The sequence below is a fragment of the Leptonotus elevatus genome, chromosome 6 (genome assembly GCF_054856555.1).
Source record: "Leptonotus elevatus isolate MCC_2025b chromosome 6, RoL_Lele_1.0, whole genome shotgun sequence".
Taxonomy (NCBI): Eukaryota; Metazoa; Chordata; class Actinopteri; order Syngnathiformes; family Syngnathidae; genus Leptonotus; species Leptonotus elevatus.
The window spans coordinates 19649945-19671946 of NC_141244.1; the positions used below are offsets into that span (position 1 = coordinate 19649945).

At 40.8% G+C, this 22002-nt stretch overlaps 3 protein-coding genes across 3 annotated transcripts; all 3 read right to left on the bottom strand.

Annotated features, from left to right (window-relative positions):
- Positions 1-2763: 2763 nt before the first annotated feature.
- On the bottom strand, positions 2764-8932 carry herpud2 (HERPUD family member 2). Its single transcript, XM_086077351.1, has 9 exons — positions 8834-8932; positions 8045-8318; positions 7532-7609; positions 6661-6753; positions 6447-6571; positions 6266-6361; positions 5292-5639; positions 4083-4212; positions 2764-3126 (listed from the first exon to the last, which is right to left on the bottom strand). Exons 2-9 carry the CDS (start codon positions 8189-8191, stop codon positions 2980-2982), a joined length of 1164 nt encoding a protein of 387 aa, XP_085933477.1. The 5' UTR covers positions 8192-8318; positions 8834-8932; the 3' UTR covers positions 2764-2979.
- Positions 8933-9176: 244 nt separating this feature from the next.
- Positions 9177-11416, bottom strand: pkdc (protein kinase-like domain containing). The gene is made up of 3 exons (XM_086078889.1): positions 11278-11416; positions 10485-10870; positions 9177-10007 (listed from the first exon to the last, which is right to left on the bottom strand). Exons 2-3 carry the CDS (start codon positions 10859-10861, stop codon positions 9416-9418), a joined length of 969 nt encoding a protein of 322 aa, XP_085935015.1. The 5' UTR covers positions 10862-10870; positions 11278-11416; the 3' UTR covers positions 9177-9415.
- Positions 11417-11638: 222 nt separating this feature from the next.
- Positions 11639-20807, bottom strand: dpy19l1l (dpy-19-like 1, like (H. sapiens)). Its single transcript, XM_086079388.1, has 22 exons — positions 20459-20807; positions 20172-20196; positions 19491-19578; positions 19012-19149; positions 18373-18493; positions 17116-17209; positions 16811-16868; positions 16638-16729; positions 16157-16256; positions 15958-16035; positions 15735-15821; positions 15602-15661; positions 15425-15505; positions 15092-15193; positions 14951-15022; positions 14763-14848; positions 14569-14593; positions 14025-14144; positions 13769-13943; positions 13492-13591; positions 13283-13408; positions 11639-13162 (listed from the first exon to the last, which is right to left on the bottom strand). Exons 1-22 carry the CDS (start codon positions 20676-20678, stop codon positions 13000-13002), a joined length of 2211 nt encoding a protein of 736 aa, XP_085935514.1. The 5' UTR covers positions 20679-20807; the 3' UTR covers positions 11639-12999.
- Between the last annotated feature and the right edge of the window lie 1195 nt (positions 20808-22002).

A 22002-nucleotide genomic window follows, 5' to 3' on the forward strand; every position in this document is an offset into this window, starting at 1 on the left:
CCGGGAGCGCTGGCGGGCGGCGGCCATCTTGCTAACAATATGCTAATAGGTTAAGAGCAGGCCGGGTGATGGATGGCGTGTCTGCGAGCATTTAGCGGCAAAGTGCTTTCAAAAGCTTGGACGACACCAAAGTGCTTCAAGGACGAGTGAAATATTTGTGATGAAACGCGAACTAGACAGGAAGTGGACACGGAATTTAAACGGAACGTCGCCGTAACGCGTTTAGCATAAAAAGCTTAAAAATATTTACATTTATAAACTGATTTTCGGGAAGATGCACACTGGTTGGCGTCGACTGAATTTGCTATGAGTCTAAATTCTTGATTTTGTTTAAACTTTTAGAAATGTGTCATAAGTATTTTTTTTTTTTAATATGTGAAATAAGATTAACAAAAAAATATATATTTCTGTGTTGCGATTGAATTTTCTTTGAGTAACCTAAATTCGTCAACATAAAAAAAATGAACATAATCCATTTGAAAAATGCTTCATACAGCTCTTGAACTGAACTGTGTACCTAATATATCAATCAGTCAATTGATTTCATTAATTTGCAAAAGAAAAATGACAATATAAAGCAATATTCAAATTCATTTTGCTATGCAATCAGTAGACTAAATACTATCATTATTATTATTATTATTATTATTATTATTATTATTATTATTAGTGCTTGTGTGACCTCAAGAAACTCTGCAAACTGTCACACACACACACAGTGAGTATGTCCTCTAAAGACAAGGTTCGACCGGAGGGAAACCGGCTGCATAACAACAACTTATTACAATGATGAAACGTCCTACAAGCATCCAAACACTCTTAAAACAAACCTCAGCTCAGATAAGGAGCGATGGGAGGCAGAGGGGTGAGCGGGGGGGGGGGGGGGGGGGGACAGGTGGGGTGCTTACGATCCTAACCCGATTGGATCGACGGCTCGCGGGCGGAGAAGGGACGTAACCAAATCAAACGTCCGTCAAGCCCATGTCATGCATAATTAATTGAGCCCGCTACACAAAAATCCATGCTGATTGCATTAGGACGTTTCAGAGGACTCGTCTGAAGTGCATAGCGTCATGTCGTTTAATGCTGCTGTCTGTTCTTGCTTTCTTTGTACATTCGCATCTGACATTAAAATAGATATGATTAGTTATCAGCTCAAAAGGTTCATTATTGGTGTTAAATGCATTTTGTTGTTACTTGAAAAAAAAAAAAAAGTTATTAATTTGTAAAATACAATGCTGCTGACTCCTTTTTTTTTTTATGCTCATTCAAATATGTATTTATAGTACGCCCTGTATCAATGTGTTTAGCTACATGCAATGCTGCTGACTATTCTTGCTACTGTTCACACACACTTCTATTTATTCATGACAGTTATCACTCCATTGTGTTGGGTTTTTTTTTTTTTCATTCTCAACTGCTTAAACACTTTTTTTTTACTGACATCAGTGGTTTTGCTAAAAACAATACTGCTGACTATTCTTGCAGCTGTCGCTATCTTTTTCTGTACATATATTTATATATTCGTACAGTTGTAATTTTCCAAAGTTTTTTATTCTCAGTTGCATATATTTATAGATTTAAAAATAAAATAAAAACATGTATAAATAACTTTTGCTACATTTAATAGTGCTGACAATTCCTGATGCTGTTCACTCACTTGCACATATACAGTACTGCATATATTGAGTATGTATTTATTCATGTAGTGAAGACCGGGCTAGTTGTATGACTTTTTTTTACTTTTATGTATTTCTTGGAATCAATACATCATAAACAAAATGTATACCAGATGAAATACCAAAATCTTAGGTATATTTTTTGTATTCATATCATTTTCACAGAGTGCAGAGTTATATGCCATCATATAGAAGGAGTGAACATGTGACATGTTGCCCCACCAATGGGTAGGTTGTCACACTATACAGGGTAAGATGTCACACTGGATTTTGCAACCAATAAAACAAGGGCAAAATTAATAATTTTCTCCATTTTTTATTTTTTTACAGCCACATAACTTGTCATTGATCTTGAAAATTTACCATAGTCACTGAGCAAACTTAAACATAAAATATCATGCAATAGATTAAAGTCCTTAGGAACTTCTGGCATGCAGGTCATAGCTCTCAGCCTCAAATGCCTGTTTTGCTTCCCTTAAACTGGAAATTTGAGATTAAAATGAATTTTAAAAAATTAAGGCTTTTCGTATTAATGGATAGATGGATGGTTCATCATGAAACTTTGAACCAGTCCTGAGTGGGCATACTGTACTTCCAACAACTGGAAAATTCATTTTTAAACGATGAAACATGTATGTGTATTGTGATAAAAATGAGACATTCACACCAAAATACGTTTGAAATAAAACGACACAGTTGAAATAAATGACAGTTACTAATGTAACTACGGTGGCAGTGCTGAATAGCACAGAAAATGCCTTTGCGCACGCGCAGGCGAGAATTCTAATGCAAGTTACTGCCATCTAGAGGACTGAAGTGTCATTGCACGTCATACAAGACTGTTATCATTTAGTGCACTTTAGGATGAAAACATTTATTTTCTAATCAAACACACATAGTACAAAGGTTTGAGTAATTAATTTTGCTCTTACCATTAGTGTAATATGAATTAATATCAATACTCACTGGCCAATCCCTGCTCTGCTCTCCTCACCGTGAATATTGTGTTCTTTGCCTTTAACATGAGCGCATGCTGACACCTGCAGGACAGCAAAGGACTTACAAGAAGAAAGAAATCAAAACAGACTTCGCAAATTTTTTATTCTCCAAAAAAAGAGTAAGTATAGCCTTGATTTAAATGAGATAAATAAATTAAATTAAATTAATAAGCTTTAATGCATCCATTCACACCTTGAAAGATATTAGATTTGCAACATTTGGACTCCAAATAGTTCTTTGTCAAGCCTCATGATCCGTACACGGTTAACTAGTTTACAGGCTGCCCGAGGCCTGTTAAGGACTAACGAGGACGCGGCACAGGGGGTCTTTGGGGCCACCCCTCCGGAATAAGTGAGGTGATGAAGGTACTGACAAAGGACCACGTTGTAGTGATCAAACCGGGGTCCTCTTGCTCGGCTCCCTCCGTGCCGTCGTCCATCACTCGCTCCTAAAGACGCACAAACATTCGGATTCAACTAACCCTCACGTCTTGTTTGCTTGCTTGTGACCACTTTCCAGTTTGTAATTGTAATCATTTGTACTTTTTATTCCTGTTTGTTTGCATGATGCGCAGATTTTAGAACACCCTCAAAAATTATTTTTTGTGCTTCTACATGCAGCAAAGGGAGCTTCCACATATTAACTCATTCACTGCCATTGACGAGTATAGACATCAAAAATTCATTTGAACTATTTCTATTAATTTCACATTTTCCCCCACTTTTGTTAACAAGAGTATGAAAACCTATACTTTTTTTTATTGTACATTTAGAACAGATATCAAATTTGTGATTAATCGTGAGTTAACTATTGAAGTCATGCGATTAATTACAATAAAAAAATGTAATTGTCTGTACTTCAGTAGTTAACTCAAGATTAATCACAAATTTGATATCTGTTCTAAATTTTTTCTAGGTTTTCATACTCTTGTTAACAAATGTGGGGAAAAAAAGTGAAACTAATAGAAATAGTTCAAATGATTTTTTGACGTCTATAGCCGTCAATGGCAGTGAATGAGTTCAATTAAAAAGCACTTCTCCTTCATTGTCAGCAGAGGGTGTCGCCACTCTCTGATTGCCTTCCGCCAGGCTCCTTTCTTGTCATATGTTTGTTTTAGTGGGAGTAAAACTTGCTAGTCACTATTCGGAAAAAATACTCACTAAAGAGGTCAGAAAAGGGGATAAATATAGCGACCAAATAGCTAAATTGGCTACAATGACCGTGCCTTTTGTAAACTAGCGCCTCTCTGTTCACAGCCATGTTGTTAGTGTGAGCGTCTCACATTCAGGGAGATCCCATTTGAACTACAGAAAGCGCAAAAAGAATCAAATAAAAACTAAACCATCTAATAAAATCAATTGCTCAGCCCTCGTTTCTGTTGATATGAAAGAGGTCAAAACGCACCAATTCCCGTACGCCCCGTTGCATCTCCGCTTCCTCCCGAGCTTGAGCTTCTCCGGGATCCTGATAGTTTGGCGGCTCTTGGTGCTGCTGCTGCTCCAGCGTCCTGAAAGGAAACCAGCCCACCTGGTGCCTAAAAAAAAAAAAGGAAAAACTTCTAGTTGAGGCAGCTTTTACTATTTACTAGGGACTAGTGTTAATTTCATCAGCCATTTTTAAATGTAGTCTCAGTTTTAGTCCAGTTTCAATCACGCTTGTTAGTTTTTAAACAGTCAAGCTCATCCCGTTTTTATTTAGTCGACTATAAACCGAGCATTTTAGCCTTTATTTTAGTCCAAGAAAACATTTTATTGATCTCGTTGTAGTCAACAAAAACTGTTTTAGCCTAGTTTTAGTCAGGACAATCCTTTTACTCCCGTATATTTTTTTATAATGTTTAACATTTCAGATCTAAAACTTTTTCACATCAAATTTTCTCTAATCTTTTTGATGGAAAAACTACTTGACACACAATTACAATATATCAACAAGTGGCCACTATGGCTCCATGCTATAAACTAATATGTTGGCCAGCATTAGTTAGCGCTTAGTGGTCGGGTTAACATTATTGTTGGAACGTTATAGCCGTTGGATTCATGTTACATTATAATTATTTTTATTTATTTTTTACCGTTCACTGTGAATCCACCTCCTGTCTGTCCCATGTGTTTGTGCATGTTGCACTCGCTAGCTGCAGATTTGAGAGGGGGGGGGGGGGTCACTGTGTGTCACAGTGACAGATTAGCAGAGACAAGATTTTACAAAATCATATAATTTTCATCTTATTTTTGTTCATGAACTAAAATGTCGATAGATTTCAGACCAGTTTTATGAAGAGAAGTACATTTTCGTCTCGTCTTCATTAGTCAACGAAAATGCATACTGATTTAATCACAGTTATTGTTTATTAATGAGGGTTTTAGTCTAGTCTAGTCGAAGTCCGGTGAAAAATGTGTGTTGACAAAATGATTTTTGCTTAGTTTTTTCGTTGACGAAATTAACCCTACAAATGACTACATTTTAATGTTATGCATAGAAATTGTAGAGTGACGGAAACCCATCAAATCTTTTATCTGCCCATTTCTAAAAATGTATCTGTGAGCCATGTCTTCCAGATTTGAAAAAAAATCCCACACGTGTCCCGCTTCTGTCACCCAAATCCCAGTGACTCACAGGTAGGCCAGCATCATGGCTCCCACCACCACCATGAAGCGGCCAAAGGAGCAGTTGAAGTAGACGAAGCTGAGCAGGATGCAGATACGAAACAACGTGTAAAGCCAGTCCAGCCAGTCGCGGTTGAGCTCGTCCTCGTTAAGCACGCCGCCGCCCTGTACGTTCATCTGGATGTTGGCGTTGGCTGCGGGAGGCAGCGCCAGGTTCTCCGGCAGGGGCTCGGCGGCCGGGACGGGCGCCAGCGGGGGCTGCACGGCTTCGTTGGGCTGGGGAGGCGGCGGCGGCGGCGGCGGCTGTGAGGTGGCAGCGGGGAAGCTGGGTGGCTGGGAGGCCACCACGGCAGCTTGACTGCAAAGAAAAGATGAATGAAGACAGATTGATTTGATTTTTAATTTGTCTTTTTTCTGCCACCTGAAAGTATCCTGGTGTCTATTGTTTACATGAAAAGGTCTGTTGAAATTTCAGAGTGTGATTATTAGGTCAACCTTCAGGGGTGAGGATCAGGGCAAGTTAAATTAAAGACTTTTGAGAGACTGATTTAATTAATTTTAATATTCTACTCTTCCTTTCCTCAGTCTCTCCTTTGGTCTCTTGAGGTCTCCCTAATTTGTTGGAATTTAGATGTTTCTGGGGTTGGTGAAAGACTCTGGTTGGTAACCCGGTGGGTAGTAGGTGATGTCTGGTCGGTGCTGGATTTTCACTTTCCTTTCTTTTCTTTGATCCTTCCTCGGGTCTCCTGACAACCTCACGACTCTAGCTGGATTCTGAAGTATTCGGTTTCGGTGAACGGTATGGGATTTTTTAATAGGTTTTAGGTGAACTAATGAGTACACACTCACGCACACACACATACAAAATAAAAATAAAAAAGAGAGAGAGCAATGATGATGACGACATGTTGAATCGGTAAAATTACCGAATGAACAATACTGAGCTCTCAAAAAAATATATATATATATATATATTCTACTCACTACTGCATGTAGTAGTACATCTGCTGCCACCACAACATCTGCATGGACGTCAACATCTGGCCACCATGCAAAGGCAACCAAGCTCCTCCATTAGGCCTGACGGTGAATATGATCACGAAAAAGAAGCACACTTGTCACCTCAAAGAATAAATGATGAGGTTAGGGTTAGAGGTTATCTTACGATTGAGGGATGCCAGCATAGCTCTGAGGGTTCAAGCTGACGGTGCCACCTCGATGCCTGAGACCACCAGGACCTCCCGAGATGGAGGGACGTTCAAAAAGTGCTGACCTTGCAGTTTCGGAACTCTAACAAAAGGCGAGAGGACCAATCAGAAGCTGGCATGTGAAGGAGACGAGAAGGCACACAGCGGTTGAGGTGGCGGTTTTGTACTCACACTGGTGTTGACTGCGGAGACGCTGCGGGGTGGAGGGGAGTCCGGGTGGGAGCGTGAGTTGCACACCAGATGCACCATGTGATACTCGTCATGCTGCTCGTCCATATGATTGACATGGACACGTCAAAAAAGACAAAAGGTTTGGGGGTTAGGATATTGTTATTAATAACTCAAATTCAAATTGACATCACAATGTAACAACCAATCACAGTGCAGCTTCGGAAAACAGGTGAGCTGTGATTGGTCGTTGCCTGAGCCCTGAGCAACTGTGATGTCATCTTCCGTCGACAGCAAGTGTCAAAATGGCCGCCCCCTAAGACGGATAAAAACGTCTCCTTCATAACTCTTACTCCAAAAATGCAATATTAATCAGAATGTCATGTTTATACTAAGGAGGTCACATATCACGTACTATTGTCAAGAAATGTTTAAGGTTAACTTCCACTTTAAGAGGTGCAATCCACATGATTAGAGATCATTGTTTTATGAAGTTGAAGTGATAAAGCCAAACATTTGTTTGCATAATTGTTGTAATATGATTGAAGAATTACTGATTTAAATTATGCCTCACTTGTTTGGTAGATTTTTGTGAAGCTGTTATGGTATTAATAAAATATAGTAATATTATGTAAGTGTTTATCCAGTACGAGTGCAGCTTTTTAAATATATTAAAAAAATTTAAAAAAAATTTAAAATAAAAAGTTTTAAAAAATGACAAATTTTTGAAGGACCACTGGAAATGACCAAATTGACCCTAAAATGGCAGACTTCCTACATCTTTCCGGGCTGGCAGTCCACAGTGCGCCACCATTTCTCGATTCTGAAATCACCAAATTTGCTCATCTGGGGTCCTGCTGTGGTGAACATGTACCTGTCGCAGCACGTCTCTGAGCTGGAGGTGGTCCTGCAGGAGCTTCCCCAAGTACACCAACCGCTGATCTTTGGAGTGCTGCAGAAAACATTGAGGAAATTTCCGATAAGACTATTTTAGAATGTTTGTAAACAGCAGACACCAGAATGCATGTCAGTGGTAGAAAAGTAATTCACTACCATTGACCTGAAACGAAAGATGTCAAAAACATTTTGTTTGGGATTGCTTTGCCAGATAATCACATTTTTCTTTGAGCTTGTCCTATATGCGGATGCCACAGCGAGTCACTCACATGATTTGTTTGCCAGTTTTTATAACAGATGCTCTCGCTGATTAGTCCGAACAGAAAAGTCATTTACTTAGCCAGTCCCTCTTGATTTATGTCGGAAATTTCATGTTTATTTTTATTTTTTTATCAACTTACAACTTTCCAAGCATAACATCATTCTGAAACATCCAATACCAAACATACATTTCATGAAGCCATGACAGAGACGTCTGAGCGTGACTCACAGGCTTACTGGGGTAAACGGTGGTGATGTGACTCTTAAGCTTCTCCACCGTCCAGCTCAGGAAGCAGTTAATGGTGCAGTCGTCATGCTTCTGGTCGGAGGCCTTGATGACCAGGGTGATCGAGGTGTCTGCTGCCCCCGACTCCATTGCTCATCGTCGTAGAGTCGGCAAAGGTCAAGGGGGATTCGGCGACCCACTGATGAGGAAGCTCCCGTCAACACCTCACTGGAGGATGCTTGCTCTTCTACATCATCCCTGAGGGTGCTGCTTTATTCTGGAATTTAAGGTGAAAACATCATTGCACCTCAAAAACACTGTTTTACTCTGTACTGTCACTTCTTTGTAACTGTGCGTATGGCGTGTGCTGTTGCCCTCTTGGTCAGGTTATTCTTGTCAAAAACATCTTGATCTCAATGGATTTGTATCTTGTTAAATAAAGTTCAAACAGACAAGACGCTCCATGAAAGACTTTACAACGTCATGCAGATCTCTTCCTATGTGTGTCCAAGTGACAAAAGGATATATTAACAATATTGGGATCAAGTAAGTTGAATGCGAAACTGGATGGTAGTAATCTGACGATAAGAGTTCAAAACACATACCGTACAGTAGTATTCAACTGTAATGTTTACCAGCGTTAGCTTAGCTCGGCAGCTATCGCTGTTAGCTAGGTGGCTAGCAAAATAGCTCGGCTCCTGTCCCGACTCTCTACCGGCGACTTGCGGCTTTGACAGCGCGATTAAAAAGGCAAAAGCGACTTCAATGTGGTGATGGCTTTTCCATGTGTACCTGTTTAAATGTCTTGATGGAGAAATGTCGCCGTCTTCTATTTTCGGTTTACGCAGACCTTGTTGTTGTTGTCGTCGCTGCCGAAGTCAATGTGACGTCAAAAATTTGCGACCTGATGACGTAGAAATGGCGCGCCATCGGTGTAAAATACGACATGGGTGCATGTTTTTAACGTATCGTTGTTGTTTTTTTTTTGTTTTTTAGGTCTGACATTTCAGCCATATATTCACATCAAAATGTTACTATGTATGTACGGTTTTTTTTTAATCAAAACTGCAACTTTTGGAACATACTTGGATGTAACTGATTGGGTCAGACATTTTTATAATACAAATTTCAGACATTCATTCACATGATTTTTTATTTTGCATCATTCACTTGCATTCAAAGAACATGCATCTCTAAAGTCTTATTTATTTTCCAATCTGGAAGTGAACGCAGGTGTTGAAATAATCTCCGTCTACTTGCCATTATTCGAAACATTGGGCTTTTGTGAAACTGGGCCCAAAAGCCGAATAATCCAAACTTGTTGTGTGATGAAGTGTATCTATAAAAAGATTCAAGTTGATGTCTTCTTCACATTCAAAGCTTGAGCTTGCGCAGAACCTCGTCAGCCAGCCTCTTGTTGTAACGGTCGATCTTCCAATGTCCTGGCATCCACCCCAGCAGAAAGCGGCGGAAATCTGTCCATGCAAAGGCGAACATCTCCCTCCACTCTTCCTCCAGTGCCGCAAAGTCCACCTGGGTGTTCACCGCACGCTTTAACTCAGAAAAGTAGTGGTCCAGCAGGCCTGGCACCTTCTTGTCACATTCCCTTTCTTCAAGGCAGCTGCCCAGGAAGTATGCCACATCTTTCATCCCACATCCACCGCCCACATACTGAAAGTCCACGGCCGCCACATCTCGTCCGTCGGGAGAGAAGCAGAAGTTAGCCAGCTTGGCATCACCATGCACAATGGTAAGAAAGTGGCAGCTGTTAAGGGCCTCGTCCACGGCGCCAGCCGCCGCCTTCAGCCTGGCGTCGTCCATGGCCTCCAGCTCATCCGGGCGTGTCTGCAAGTGCCAGTAGGTGCCCACTGGCCACAAGCCCTGTGGGACTACGCCCAGGAAGTGAGCGTGGAAGTGGGCTAGCCAGCTGAGGCACGCCCTCATCTCATAATCTTTCACGCTGGTTCTGTAAGGACAACAAAAACATCTTATTTAGCAAAACACTGCATTTGGTAGAAAACCTCCAATTTTATTCAATTTAATACTATACATTTGTATGAAAAAATACAATAAAGAAATCCAGGCCACAGTGCAAAATCTGCAATTGTTTACTACGTTATATTTTTTCTGTAACTACATTCTACAAAACAAAATAATACTGAGTACTGGATCATGGGGTGTAAATTCCACAAGTGTTTCCTACATTTTATTTGTTGATGTTTTTACAGACCATCGTGTCAAAATGTCAGCTAGAGGTGAAAACTAGGTGTTATTTTTGCAAATTACTAGCATTTTGACCATCCAATTTCCAAATTTAAAGGCTTGCCCATGGCTTCATTTAGATTTAAAAAAAAGAAGAAGAATTACTTGGGCCACTTGTGAGAGGGCTCAGTCTCTACGCAACCACTCAATTGTGAAAAACGCATAAAATGTCAAACGGTACCTTCTTTGGTCATAACCAGCCACATCCAGGTCTTCCAGCACGATGAGCATCTCGTCTCCGTGGGAACAAGCGGTGAGACAAGCCGGTATCCGACACTTGGAATTTGCGGCGTAGTTCTGGTACCAGTGGGTCTCCACCTCGTAGGACTTCACTTTCCTCATGTGAGAACGATGGGCGGCGGTGTCGGAGGCGGCGTGTTCGGCTCCCTTGGTGGGGAACTTGACGTGCTTGACGACCACCGATGGCCTCTCGCAGCCCTCCAGGTGCAGGCGGACGATCTCCCCGTAGCCGCTCCACAGCGTCTGGATCTTGGCGCCGACACGTAGCGAGGCAGCGCCGCACGCCCGAAGGACCGCGTCCCGGTGCTCCGGCCTCATTTGCGGTCACTTTTGTTTTGAGTATTAGAATGAGTAGATTAGTAAAACAAAAGTGTAAGCTGTACGACGAGCCACTTGGACAAACTGTAATGGACGGAAGCTTCCTCGCTACATTTTGGCGAAAACAGTAAACGGAATTATATCTCGTTATTGATCACAGACCTTTTATTGACCCTTCTAGCGTGACACTTTAGTCTCCAATGAAATAAAAAAAAACATACAATGTACGTATCCCTGGTAAAAGTTATGGTTATGGATTCCAGAACTAGGTAAGACATGAGAAACTACATGGTTGCAACCAGTTGTGCAGCTACAAATTCGCGAAAAACGATTTTAAATGCCGTTCATTCCAACTTTTAAAAAAAAAAAGTATCGCCCATTATTGTAACGAATCCCTTTGTACACGTTCAACTTACCAAACAAGTTTCCACTTCCTGAGAGAAAATACGATATGGACGATATCGAAAGCACTAAAATGGTATGAACTCTGGGAGCTATCAGAACGGAAGTTGTACGGCAAGTCCATTTGGACAAACATCGTAGTTGCAATCTGCCTTTCTCAACAAAACACGTACCGACCATTAAAAGGAGGAACGCTGTCGTACACTTTTGATACTTTGCCACTTCTGGGAGAAACAATATGGAAGTTTCCGGTCTCCCTTGAAACAGAAACTGCTTGTGTAGGGACTCCAAAACCTACATTTAAACACACTACATGCCCCTTCAAAGTAGTAAACAAACAAGGAGTACTACTGTAAATGAATTCAAAAGACAGACTACATCCATTGTACCCTTTATTTCAATACAAAACAAATATAAAAGACGTGCAACACGCATAAACAGCGAGAGGAACCCCTAAACATATTAAAACGGATTGAAAACATTCATAGAAAAAAAAAAAGCTCTGTACATTTTTTTTTTGTCCAAGCGCTCCCTTTGGCACATTGAGGCTTCCCATTTAGTCCGGTGCTGCAATGCTAAGCTACGCTAAACTCATCTCAACGTCACTTTAGCTTCATATTTTTGCCTCCTTTGCTTTTTCCACACGTTGCCAGTGTTAGGGTGTGATGAACCGCTGCAGTTAATTTGGCAGTGTGAGAGGCTTAAAACAATAGCAGAAGTGTGCTACTTTTGAAACACAGGACAATTAAACTGAACAAGGTGCACTTTTCTGAATGAACGATATTACATACAGTTCCAATTCTGTAAAACTTCAGAACTTTTTTTTGTAACACAAAATAAGAGCCTGTAAATAAATTACATAAAAAATAGTCAATTACAACAACACTACTGTACAAAATATCTTTGCGGGCACATTGCATTATCCTGTTAGTAGCCCCTTTAACACAGATTTGAAGGCAGCGTCCGAGGCGTAATCCAAAATGAATTAGTGGGTGACAATATTTCATTTCGCTGGGATGTGTGTCAAAGACACTGGCAAATGATGCATTGCAAGGCCTGCTGAGTTGCGCCAAATTTTTGTCAATATCCTGCTTTTGCTGGGTTCTGTGTCGAAGGATTGATACATATTTTTTGCCAGATATCTTTGAGAAACAGCCAACTCAGTCTTTGCTTTCTCCCAGTTAAAGGGAATTGTTTCACCTCATCAATTTTTGGATGCTGTGCGAATGCGCACAGTGTCTTATTTCACTGTATGAAAGACAAGTGAGTAAATACCGATGCAACAAAATTCCACTTTTGTATAAAAGAAAAAAGGTGGAAAAATTATGTGCAGATTTTGATGCCGCTCAGTGTGAAAAAGCCTCGTAAAATACCTCAACATTTATCTGATTGTGGGACCCAACAATGTCCTGATTCGCTGTGTAAAAAAAACACAGGTGAATAAATTCTGTTACAGCTTTGATTCACAACATTTTCTGCAACTATCTCTTTTCACAGAGTTCTGTATAAAATGAACAGGTGGATAAATGCCACACAATCTACAGTACCACTTCTATTCTGGGAACTGGGTACAAAAAAAGGCAACTAAACCCAAGAAGAGTCCACAGTTTCCATCACAAAACAGTAACAGAAGTCCTGTAACAAACTTTCCTTCCACCACTGCATAAAAAAAAAGATTTTATTTATAGATTTTAGGATTCTGGCCAAAATTTAAAAGCAAAAGATGTTGAGTGCCGTTATCTGCCGTCTTTGTGCACTTTGAGGACTTTGTAGATGTGATTAGCAAAGACGGTGGTGAAGTGTGGCCGCGAGTTCCTGGACATGTGAGTGCACAGAGGAGTTTTACCCACGTTCTCGGGGTCCTCCACATCCCAGATCTCCGGCATGCTGCAGCCGGGCCTTGTGGAATGTGGGGAAAAAAACCATTTTATCGTCAAAACATTTTGTATGTACAAAACACTGTCCAAGGTTGAATATCACTATTTCATCTCAGCCCTACTGTGCGGTGGTGAATCATACCTGGATCTCCTTGTGCACCAGGAATCTTCCAGAACAAAAAAGTCGATTCCCAGTTTGTTCAAGTTGCTCTTGACAGTCTCTGCAGACATGCGGCTATACATGGAGTACACCAGCTTGGTTCGCTCCCTGGGGAACACAACAAACAAACAGTCACGTTAGCATCGCAGCCCAATCGCATGACTCCTAGTGGTCATGTGACTCCCGCTGACCTCAGACCGGCGTCTTCGTAGTGGGGATGGTTAACGATGGGCCGACCCGTGGACAGCTTCACGCTGGCCATTGTGGGCATGGCACCAGCAAACACAGCATCTGCATCACATGACGCACACAAAACTGAATGTGTGTGTAATCTACAAAGTTATGCATGTGTGTTGGGAATAATTGTAATGTTTTAGTAACGAGACCTGGTGCATAACTGTACCAATAGTTTTAAGACAGACAAATTGAATTTCCACAACTCGTCAGTTTAGTGAATATATCCCTCACCAGGGAGTGTGTTGTCCTGTATCCAATCCAGCAACTCCTCCTGAGGCATATTGCTGAACTCCCCGATGATTCCCCACTGGGCCTGCAGGTTGGCCACCCCCTTCACCGCCATGAGGGCCAACACCAGGAACACGGCGGCCCGATGTTTGACCTTGTCCCTGATCCAGCCCAGCAACTGACGAGAACACGGATGAGAAAGGGGGTGAAGGCTCAGTGATTGGTAAACGTGAAAACGCGACGCCGTTTAAAGAGCCACCTGTCTGGAGCAGATCAGCGAGGCCACAATGCACATGTGCGGCGTGAGGAAGAGCTTCAGGCGCATGATGAGGACGGCCAGCACGCTGAAGGCTAGCAGCTGTAGACTGTGATACGCCATCTGCAGGAGTACACAGGAAATGCTCACCATAAAATCATCTAAAGTAGAGAAAAATCCTATGCCTACAAGTCTTCTTAAATGATCTTTCTGCGTGTTAAGTGCTGTTCATATTCAAATATCAGTTATTTAAAAGGTTTACAACTACCACAATACTGATGCTAGTTTTGGCGTTTCGTATTATAGCATTAAGCTAGCGCACTTCTGCAAGAAAGTTATGTGGTTTGGTTAAATAAAATGTGAGTGTTTGTTTTATGTTTAGTTTTACAGTAAACTTCAACTGGGAGGGGCAATAAACACTTGAAGCAACCACACTTGGCTTCTTTTTGTCTATTTTGCTAGCAATACAGACCAAAAGTCTTCCAAGTTAAGGTACAACAGTACAGGATATGGAATATGCAAGAAGATATGGAGGAAATTTGCTCACCTCTCCCTTAGTGACAACTTCACACCTATAAGAGAGAAGAGAAGGATTACTGTTTAATAATCAACCTATGTATTTATCTTTACTTCATGAAAACTTTTGTCGCCCAATGTCATTTCAATGACTCCAAATTCCTGGTCGACAGTGCAGGTGCAGATAACGAACTGTCAGTAAGTGTACTTTGACAATCATCTGACCTCACAACTTCCTCGCCTTTATGATCATGATTTTGATCAAACGCCTTGCCTCCATCCCTCAGGTAGCGGATGACATCCTGCATAATCTGAAAAGGATACAAAATAAATCAAATTAAAATAAAAACTCAGTTTGTGCATTTTATTTTTGCACTGACTCTTATTAATCACATCGAAAACAATATCTTTACCGTCTTCGCAATCAAAGCTACCAGCAACAAGTTGACGGGCAGCAGCAGCGTTTTCAGGTAGCGTGTAGGAGTCTGGTGGAGCGAAATGGAGGCGTTACGAAACCCACATGCACAAATCACATGCATTGCTTTCACTCGCACCTCCCACTCCATGAAGTTAAACTCTGCAGCACACGTGTACATGAGCGTGTGGAAGTCCTTGTAGCTGGTAAACTTGGACTTGATCAGACCACTGATATGAGCCTGGGGAAGAAAAGTGTGACATCACAAAACAAATAAACACACGTATAAATTTCCTAGTTTGAAAAAGTGTATTTATGGACACCAACTCAAAAGAAGGTACAATACATTTTAACGCGTCTTTCAAAAAAAAAAAAAAAAAAAAAAGGTCAGTAATCAAGGTCACAGTAACTTTTGAAGTAGCACTTTGGGGAAGGCGACATATCAGTAACTTCTAAAGAGACCGTAACTCACATCATCTGAAGCACCGAGGACGGTGGACAGCAGGAATTTCAGCAGAACAGTGGACCCCACCCAAACCAAAGCCTGCATGACCTGTGGAAGACATCAGGAAGTTCAAACAAAAGAAAAAGATTTTTGTTGCACCCAGAGTAGAGTATATTATAACAAGCAGAAGTAAATCATTCCGACCCAGAAGACTAGGCCCGTTTTGAAGATCCGTGTGAAGCGACCCCTCAATGCAATGATAGCCTGAGAAAGAAAATAATTATTGACTTACTTTCATCAATTCGGACGCTATCATAATCACCCTGACTCGACTCACCCAGATTGAGACCAGCGATGAGGCGTAAAAGGATGTGAGCAGCATGGCGTTGCCAAACATAAGCATGAAGCAGAAGGCCAGTGCGACCTGCAGTTTGAGCAAACAAAGAGAGGAGGCGCCCGTGAGCGCAATCTTTCAGCAGTAAGTCCAACAAGAGCTGCGAGCAGCTGTAAAAGGGCCCTAGCAGCCCAGGCCACTTTGAGAGAGTAAAGATCCACCATACCATGTGAGTGACCAACAGCAACTGCATCTTAGCCGCACTGAGGTAACCCACGATGTAGGACGCAAACAGGGAAGCAACCTGAAAAGAAAAGAAAAGAAAATTTAAAAAAAAACCTGTAAAACCCTGACATTTGTGTTCATTTGTTATATTAAAAATATGTATTTGTTGCTTTGGACTTTCTGTCTGCCTTGCTGTTTACCTGAGTGAGCAGCACAAACTGGGCAAACTGCCATGGCAGCATGAAGCACAGCGTGCATATTCCCAGAGCCACCAGAGCCATCCTGCTTGGGTTCCGGGTCCTGTTGGTAGGGGGGGAGATAAATACAGTGAGGAGAAAATCAAGGTAAACAGACATCAGTCCATGCTATCCATAAGAGCTACATTACATACATATTTATAAAGACGAACTGGTTGAGCCCTGATCGCCATTAAGGATAAAAATAAAAAAAATCTTAAACAAGTCTATAATAAAATGACAAAAAGTGATATTGTTATACTCCAGCCCTGTGTCACTAGCAAGTATTACAACATGCATTTCAACTTCAACACAACTGTTGAAAGGCACTCGTTTGATGTACCTGATGTTTGATTGTGAATTAGGATTGTTGAATAAAGTTTGTTTAAAAAAAAAAACTCCATCAGATGCATCCAATGGGCGACATGACAGAAAGCATATGAACCTCAAAATGAATGTGAGTAGCAGCATCTGCAGGACCAGGAAGGGGTAGGCAAAGCTTTCCCTCAGAGGAGGGGTCCACATCACGCGTGTGCTCTGACATACACAGACGGACAGCAATGGTGACAGATTAGATGTTAGTTTTTTAAAAATGTCAACATTTTAACAGGTACTCACCTCGCCGTGATTGAAGAAGAAACACACGGTGGTCACGACGCCGCCCAGTCGGCTGCCGCTGGAAAGGAGGAAAAAAAAAAGTCAGAATTTTGGTCATTATAATTTCGCAATCTTAGTACATGACACGCAACACAGCAACCAACAGCACACGCAAACTGCTATTTGGGATCTTTGCAAGTCAGTCCCAAAGGGAGGTCATCTGAGACATCTATAATCCATTATGTTGTCGGATCAATAAGCAATACATCTACACTATCCTCAATCCTGATTAATTTTTCTCCAACCAGCCAAGCTGGAGTTATTACCTGAGGTAAGCGCCATACAAGAAAAACAGGCTCATCATCACCCCATTCAGCAGGAACACGCATGTCACGTAGAAGTAAGCCGGATCGCCCAAGCCTGATGTACAGACACACACAATATTAACATACATAATGTAAGGTGATGAACATAGAAAGTAGAAAACGTGTGTGCAATACTATAGAACTTGCAAAAACAACTGCTGTTTACAAATAAAGTCTTTCCGTGTGGTCAAAGCCAGCAAGATTACAGAACAGGTGGATTTTATTTTTAACCATCCGGGTTAAATTATTGTTGGACTTGAAGAGTTATTTGATAATATCATGTCATTGCACAGGACTGATACAGACTCTTTAACAGCACCCATTTTGTCAGGTGAGTAAACATTCTTCCAACCGGATTGAATTTTTTTAAATCTAAAGTTGATTTAATTGGTTTAAAAAAAATGTGTTGAAGACAAGTCAAGGGAAGAAAAAAAAACATATTTGGTCATATTCTTCATTCCTTTATTTAACCAGGTAAGCATCTAAGTAATCTAAGGCGTCAAAATGAGAGACAGGGGAAATACATTGATTTCGCCACAGCAAAACAAAAAAAAGGGCAAAAATTTATCATGTAAGCAGACAAAATAAATTTAAATATATGAAACAGCTGGCATCGGCATTTTCAGTGAAGCCAAACTAAAACTTTTAAGCGTTTTAAGGCAACTTTGACCTCTCATTCACGAAATGAAAGTATGAAACATTTTCGTTGAACTAATGATTTTATTATGTAATGTTTAGTATTGTATTTGTAGCATTTTTTAAGCCTTTTGAAAAAGCTATGGATTAAGTGTAATTAAGCTTTTATTCTTGAAAAATATCATTGTAACATCCAAAATGTAGTCATAAATATTTATAAATAATTTCCAAGCAGATTTCATAGTTTCAAGAATGTCATTGTGTTCTCTATAAATCTCATTTAGTTTTTTAGTTTGTTTTTTTACAAGAACTGATGCTGTTTGTCCCTCTCAAAATTCCACCAGCGTCTCACAGAGAGCAAATATAACTCTCTGTTGCATCATGGTTATGTAAACTAATCGATAAGGGAGCCCTCTCTCTATACAAAGTCTTTGTGTGCCATTTTCATTTTGGAGGACATCAGTCATAGCTTTTCTTCTACCGACCTACCACAGCGGGTACACTTGCCGTGTGTGAATTGTATTGTGTTGTATTGTATTGTATTTGCAAATGGCATAGGGTCTCCATGGCAACCGCCACTACCTTCACAACTGTCCACAGGCGTCAGGCCTTCTCCTCTGTTAATGGACCAGCACATCTTGGTGGGAACGCCAAAGTAGCCCATGACAGACGTGTATATCCGGAACCAGCTGGCCAGAACCACCTGAGAAGCACACACGTACTAGTCAGTAAAAGGCCTTTTTTTTTTGTTTGTTTGCTTCATCAGTCTTGAATCATTGCCATGCCTCAACAAATACAGTAAATTCTGGACTATAAGCCGCTACTTTTTTCACTTGCATTCGACCCTGCGGCTAGTACAAAGGTGTGGCTTTTCCATCAGATCACAAAAGAAGCGCAAGAGCGTCAGGCAGAGCAAAACAAACCAAGTGAGCCCAAATACAGTAGGAGAGAGAGAACAAGAGAGAGAGACAATTTGCGCCCTCATTATGGAAAAGAAGATAGTGGGAACTCTTATATACCGGTGGGGTAACATTAAAACACCTGCGGCTTACAGTCGGGTGCGGCTTATATGTGTAACAAGCGCGGCTTATAGACCAGAAATTACTGTAATGCTATAATTCAGCTTAATGAGAATTTAAAGGTATGAACCCAAAAATATATTTTGCTTTTTTTGTTAACAGTTTTAATGTAAAAAAGTAAAATAAAATTTAAAAAAAGTACCTCTGGGTAAAGATTAAACCTCTTGAGGGTGTTTATGACCAGTGGGTACTCGGTCAGCCGGTCATTCATGACCATGTGCAGGCCTTGCAGGAAGGATGGCGCCTCAATAATGGTCTTGTAGTACGAGTAATACAAGCCCTGCGATCCAAAAACAAGGCATTCAGTGAATCAATTAAGAGGCCTCACGCATACATTGAGGAGTGGTTATGAAATCGGCAACAGGAAGAAGGAAGTATCACAGCCAATCAACAGCTCACACTCTGCAAGTATAGAAATGTTGACTTTTTGTGTCACAGCATGCATGTGCATTTTTAATCCACAACATTTAAGTGCTTGCTTTTCCCCCCTCAAATTTAAAAGAGTCCCAATATTTAAAAGAACTCTCAGTATAAGCAGTACACGTTACCACTAGTGGAAAACGCAACCACAATAACAAACAATTGTCCTATTGTCTGCAAATCTAGAAAACTTGTTTTCACCATTTCTGTCCGGAAAGCCATTTCTTTCTCCAGGTTGGACAAGTGCGAGAAGTGCCTGTCATTCTCAAAGAGCTGCGTGAGATGATACCTGCAAGTGGAGAATCGCAATAATAAAAGTTAAACAGGAAGATTTAAAAACAAATCATCTTAAAATGAACTCTAAAATCCACAGGAGGGAGGAGAGAAGCTTCATTTTGGACCAATTGGAGACATTTGAGGGGACAGCTGGTTGACTCCAAAATAAAGTGCATAACAGTAAGATGTAACGAATGCATGGATTATGTTTTCAAAGTGCTTTTGTTGAAGTAGAGGCTTCACTTTAACCAGGTGCCGAAGATTATTTTCCCCCAGAATGTAACACCTGTAACAGCCAAATTAAAATTTATAAAATAAATACATTCAGGAAGAATCTTCCTGGAGTGCATGAAGACAGAAATAGGTTGGGCAAGTGCTTCAGCTTCCAGGAGGGTTAATTTGTCGTTCTTAATTTTGTAGTTTGTATCTGAAATTTATATTTTGAAGACCTGTCCAGTGAGTTTTTTTTTTTTTACATATCCCTAAATTAAATGTAATATATTTCCCCAATCTTAACTGCATATTTTAAGGACGATGAGTTTGAAGTAAACAACTAATTTGTATTGAATGGTGTATTTAAAACCACACAAGCTTTTTACAACTCACCAGTGAAGATATCCGCTCAGAGCAGCTGTGGGCAGACAGAAAAAAAAACAATTTAAACACCCTAGTTTACATCAAGAAACGAATTACACGAGAGCGAACAAATCTAATAGAAAATTAATTAGCAATGAGTAGTGGCTAACGCTCGGAAGCTAACACAGTCAGGTGAGCTAATGTTAGCCCGGATGCTGATGCACGGTGGAGATAACAAGTTTGTTAGCCACACAGATTTAACCCAGTTTTGGGTGTCCACGTCGAGGCCGGCAACGCTATCGCGCCCCGGAGCTTACCGAGGAGAAGCGTGAATCCCAGCCCGGCCGCTGTGGAATGGGTTAGCCCCAGCTTGTGCCGGATGCCCGATAGCCCGTTCGCGGCTTTCGCATCCCTGCCAGCAGCAGCGGCGGCGGCGGCTCGCTTGGCGCCGCTTTTGCCGCCAGAAGAAGAAGCGAGCGAGGTACTCTTTTCGCTTTTGTCGCTCTTGCCGGTCTGCTTTCGGTTTTTGGCCGCCATGGAGAGCCCCGGGAGGAGGCGAGCGAGCGAGAAGGCTGGAGGTGCGCAAGAGCTGAGCGGCCACAGAGCGGCGGTGCGTGCCTACTCCTGAGCTCCACTTCTGCAGAAGCTTTCACTCAAATACTACAGTGGTGGGCGGATCGGCCTAGATATCGATATTGGTATTGATTTTTATCGATATTAAACGTATTGTGATCGATACTTGAGTCAGCTGTGAAGTGAAAATAAATGTGTCTTCAACACTTGATACACATTAAACAGAATTGTTATTAACAACAGTGCCAAATTTTACTGTCTAAAAAAAAAATAGGCAAGCAAATAAAATTATATAAAAAATAAATAAACAATCAAAATCGTGATGAAATCAAGCTTTTGTCTCTCCTCTTCTGTCAAATATCCTATATATTTAAAAATAAATAAATTCACTTTATATTATGAACAGAGACACTCCTCCTGCTCCTCTTTTGTTTGGCTAAGGCAGCGTGTCCTAGCGAGCATCACACACACGCACACACACACGCACGCACACTGGCACACACATGTTGGGTTTACATTTCTAGTGGGGACCTCTCATTGATTGACATAATGCATTTCCTAGACCCTTACCCTAACCTTAACACGACTGACGCACATTCTAAATCAAAATGTATTGATATCTATATCGACGATACCAACCAGGTGTTTACTTCCAATCGGATCGATACCAACTTTAGTAACACACTAGAATACAGTATATCCAAGACATGAGCAATTCTGGTGAAATGCTGCCACCAAGCGCAAGGCAGAACGCTTGTCTCGTTACCATGGTGACACCATGCAGCCAGGAAGTTCCAGTTTCCTCGGGAGCTTCTGATTTTCAAAATAAACATTTGTAGATAACAGAGGTGGTAAAAGTACTCACACTCTGTACATAAGCAGAAGATAGTTTTGTAGAAAATACCATAAATGCTGATTCAACTTCTGCATTTAAGTAAAAGTACAAAAAATAATAATAAAAATGGATAGTTAAGTAAAATAGTTTTGCTCATGTTACATGCCACAGAAAGTATATCTGATTTCAAATATAGGGAGCAATTGAAAAAAACAAACGTACTTAAGTATTTGTAGGTTGTTACTTCCTACCACTACTAGCTAAACATGCCAAATGCTAGTTTCTTGCTTCCAAAGCAGAATTTATATATATATATATTTTTTTAAATTATCAAGTCAAGTGTGACTGTTATTCTTTGTATTATGTTAGAAATAGACCTTAGTAACCATGTGGACAGAAATAATTTGTTTTTCATTACAATACAACCCCCCCCACCCTCCTCCGCAACAATCA

What these genes read in the sequence shown, in the direction of transcription:
- dpy19l1l (XM_086079388.1), bottom strand. Translation starts at nt 20,678, where the DNA reads ATGGCGGCCAAAAACCGAAAGCAGACCGGCAAGAGCGACAAAAGCGAA. An exon ending in TTGTATGGCGCTTACCTCAG is followed by an intron (nt 16,869 to 17,115) that starts GTAATAACTCCA and finishes CCTCCTTTCCAG; the next exon opens with CGGCAGCCGACTGGGCGGCG. An exon ending in TAGCTTTGATTGCGAAGACG is followed by an intron (nt 14,849 to 14,950) that starts GTAAAGATATTG and finishes TATCCTTTTCAG; the next exon opens with ATTATGCAGGATGTCATCCG.
- herpud2 (XM_086077351.1), bottom strand. Translation starts at nt 8,191, where the DNA reads ATGGAGTCGGGGGCAGCAGACACCTCGATCACCCTGGTCATCAAGGCC. An exon ending in TCTCCGCAGTCAACACCAGT is followed by an intron (nt 6,572 to 6,660) that starts GTGAGTACAAAA and finishes GCCTTTTGTTAG; the next exon opens with AGTTCCGAAACTGCAAGGTC. An exon ending in TATGCTGGCATCCCTCAATC is followed by an intron (nt 6,362 to 6,446) that starts GTAAGATAACCT and finishes ATTCACCGTCAG; the next exon opens with GCCTAATGGAGGAGCTTGGT.
- pkdc (XM_086078889.1), bottom strand. Translation starts at nt 10,861, where the DNA reads ATGAGGCCGGAGCACCGGGACGCGGTCCTTCGGGCGTGCGGCGCTGCC. An exon ending in GCTGGTTATGACCAAAGAAG is followed by an intron (nt 10,008 to 10,484) that starts GTACCGTTTGAC and finishes TTGTCCTTACAG; the next exon opens with AACCAGCGTGAAAGATTATG.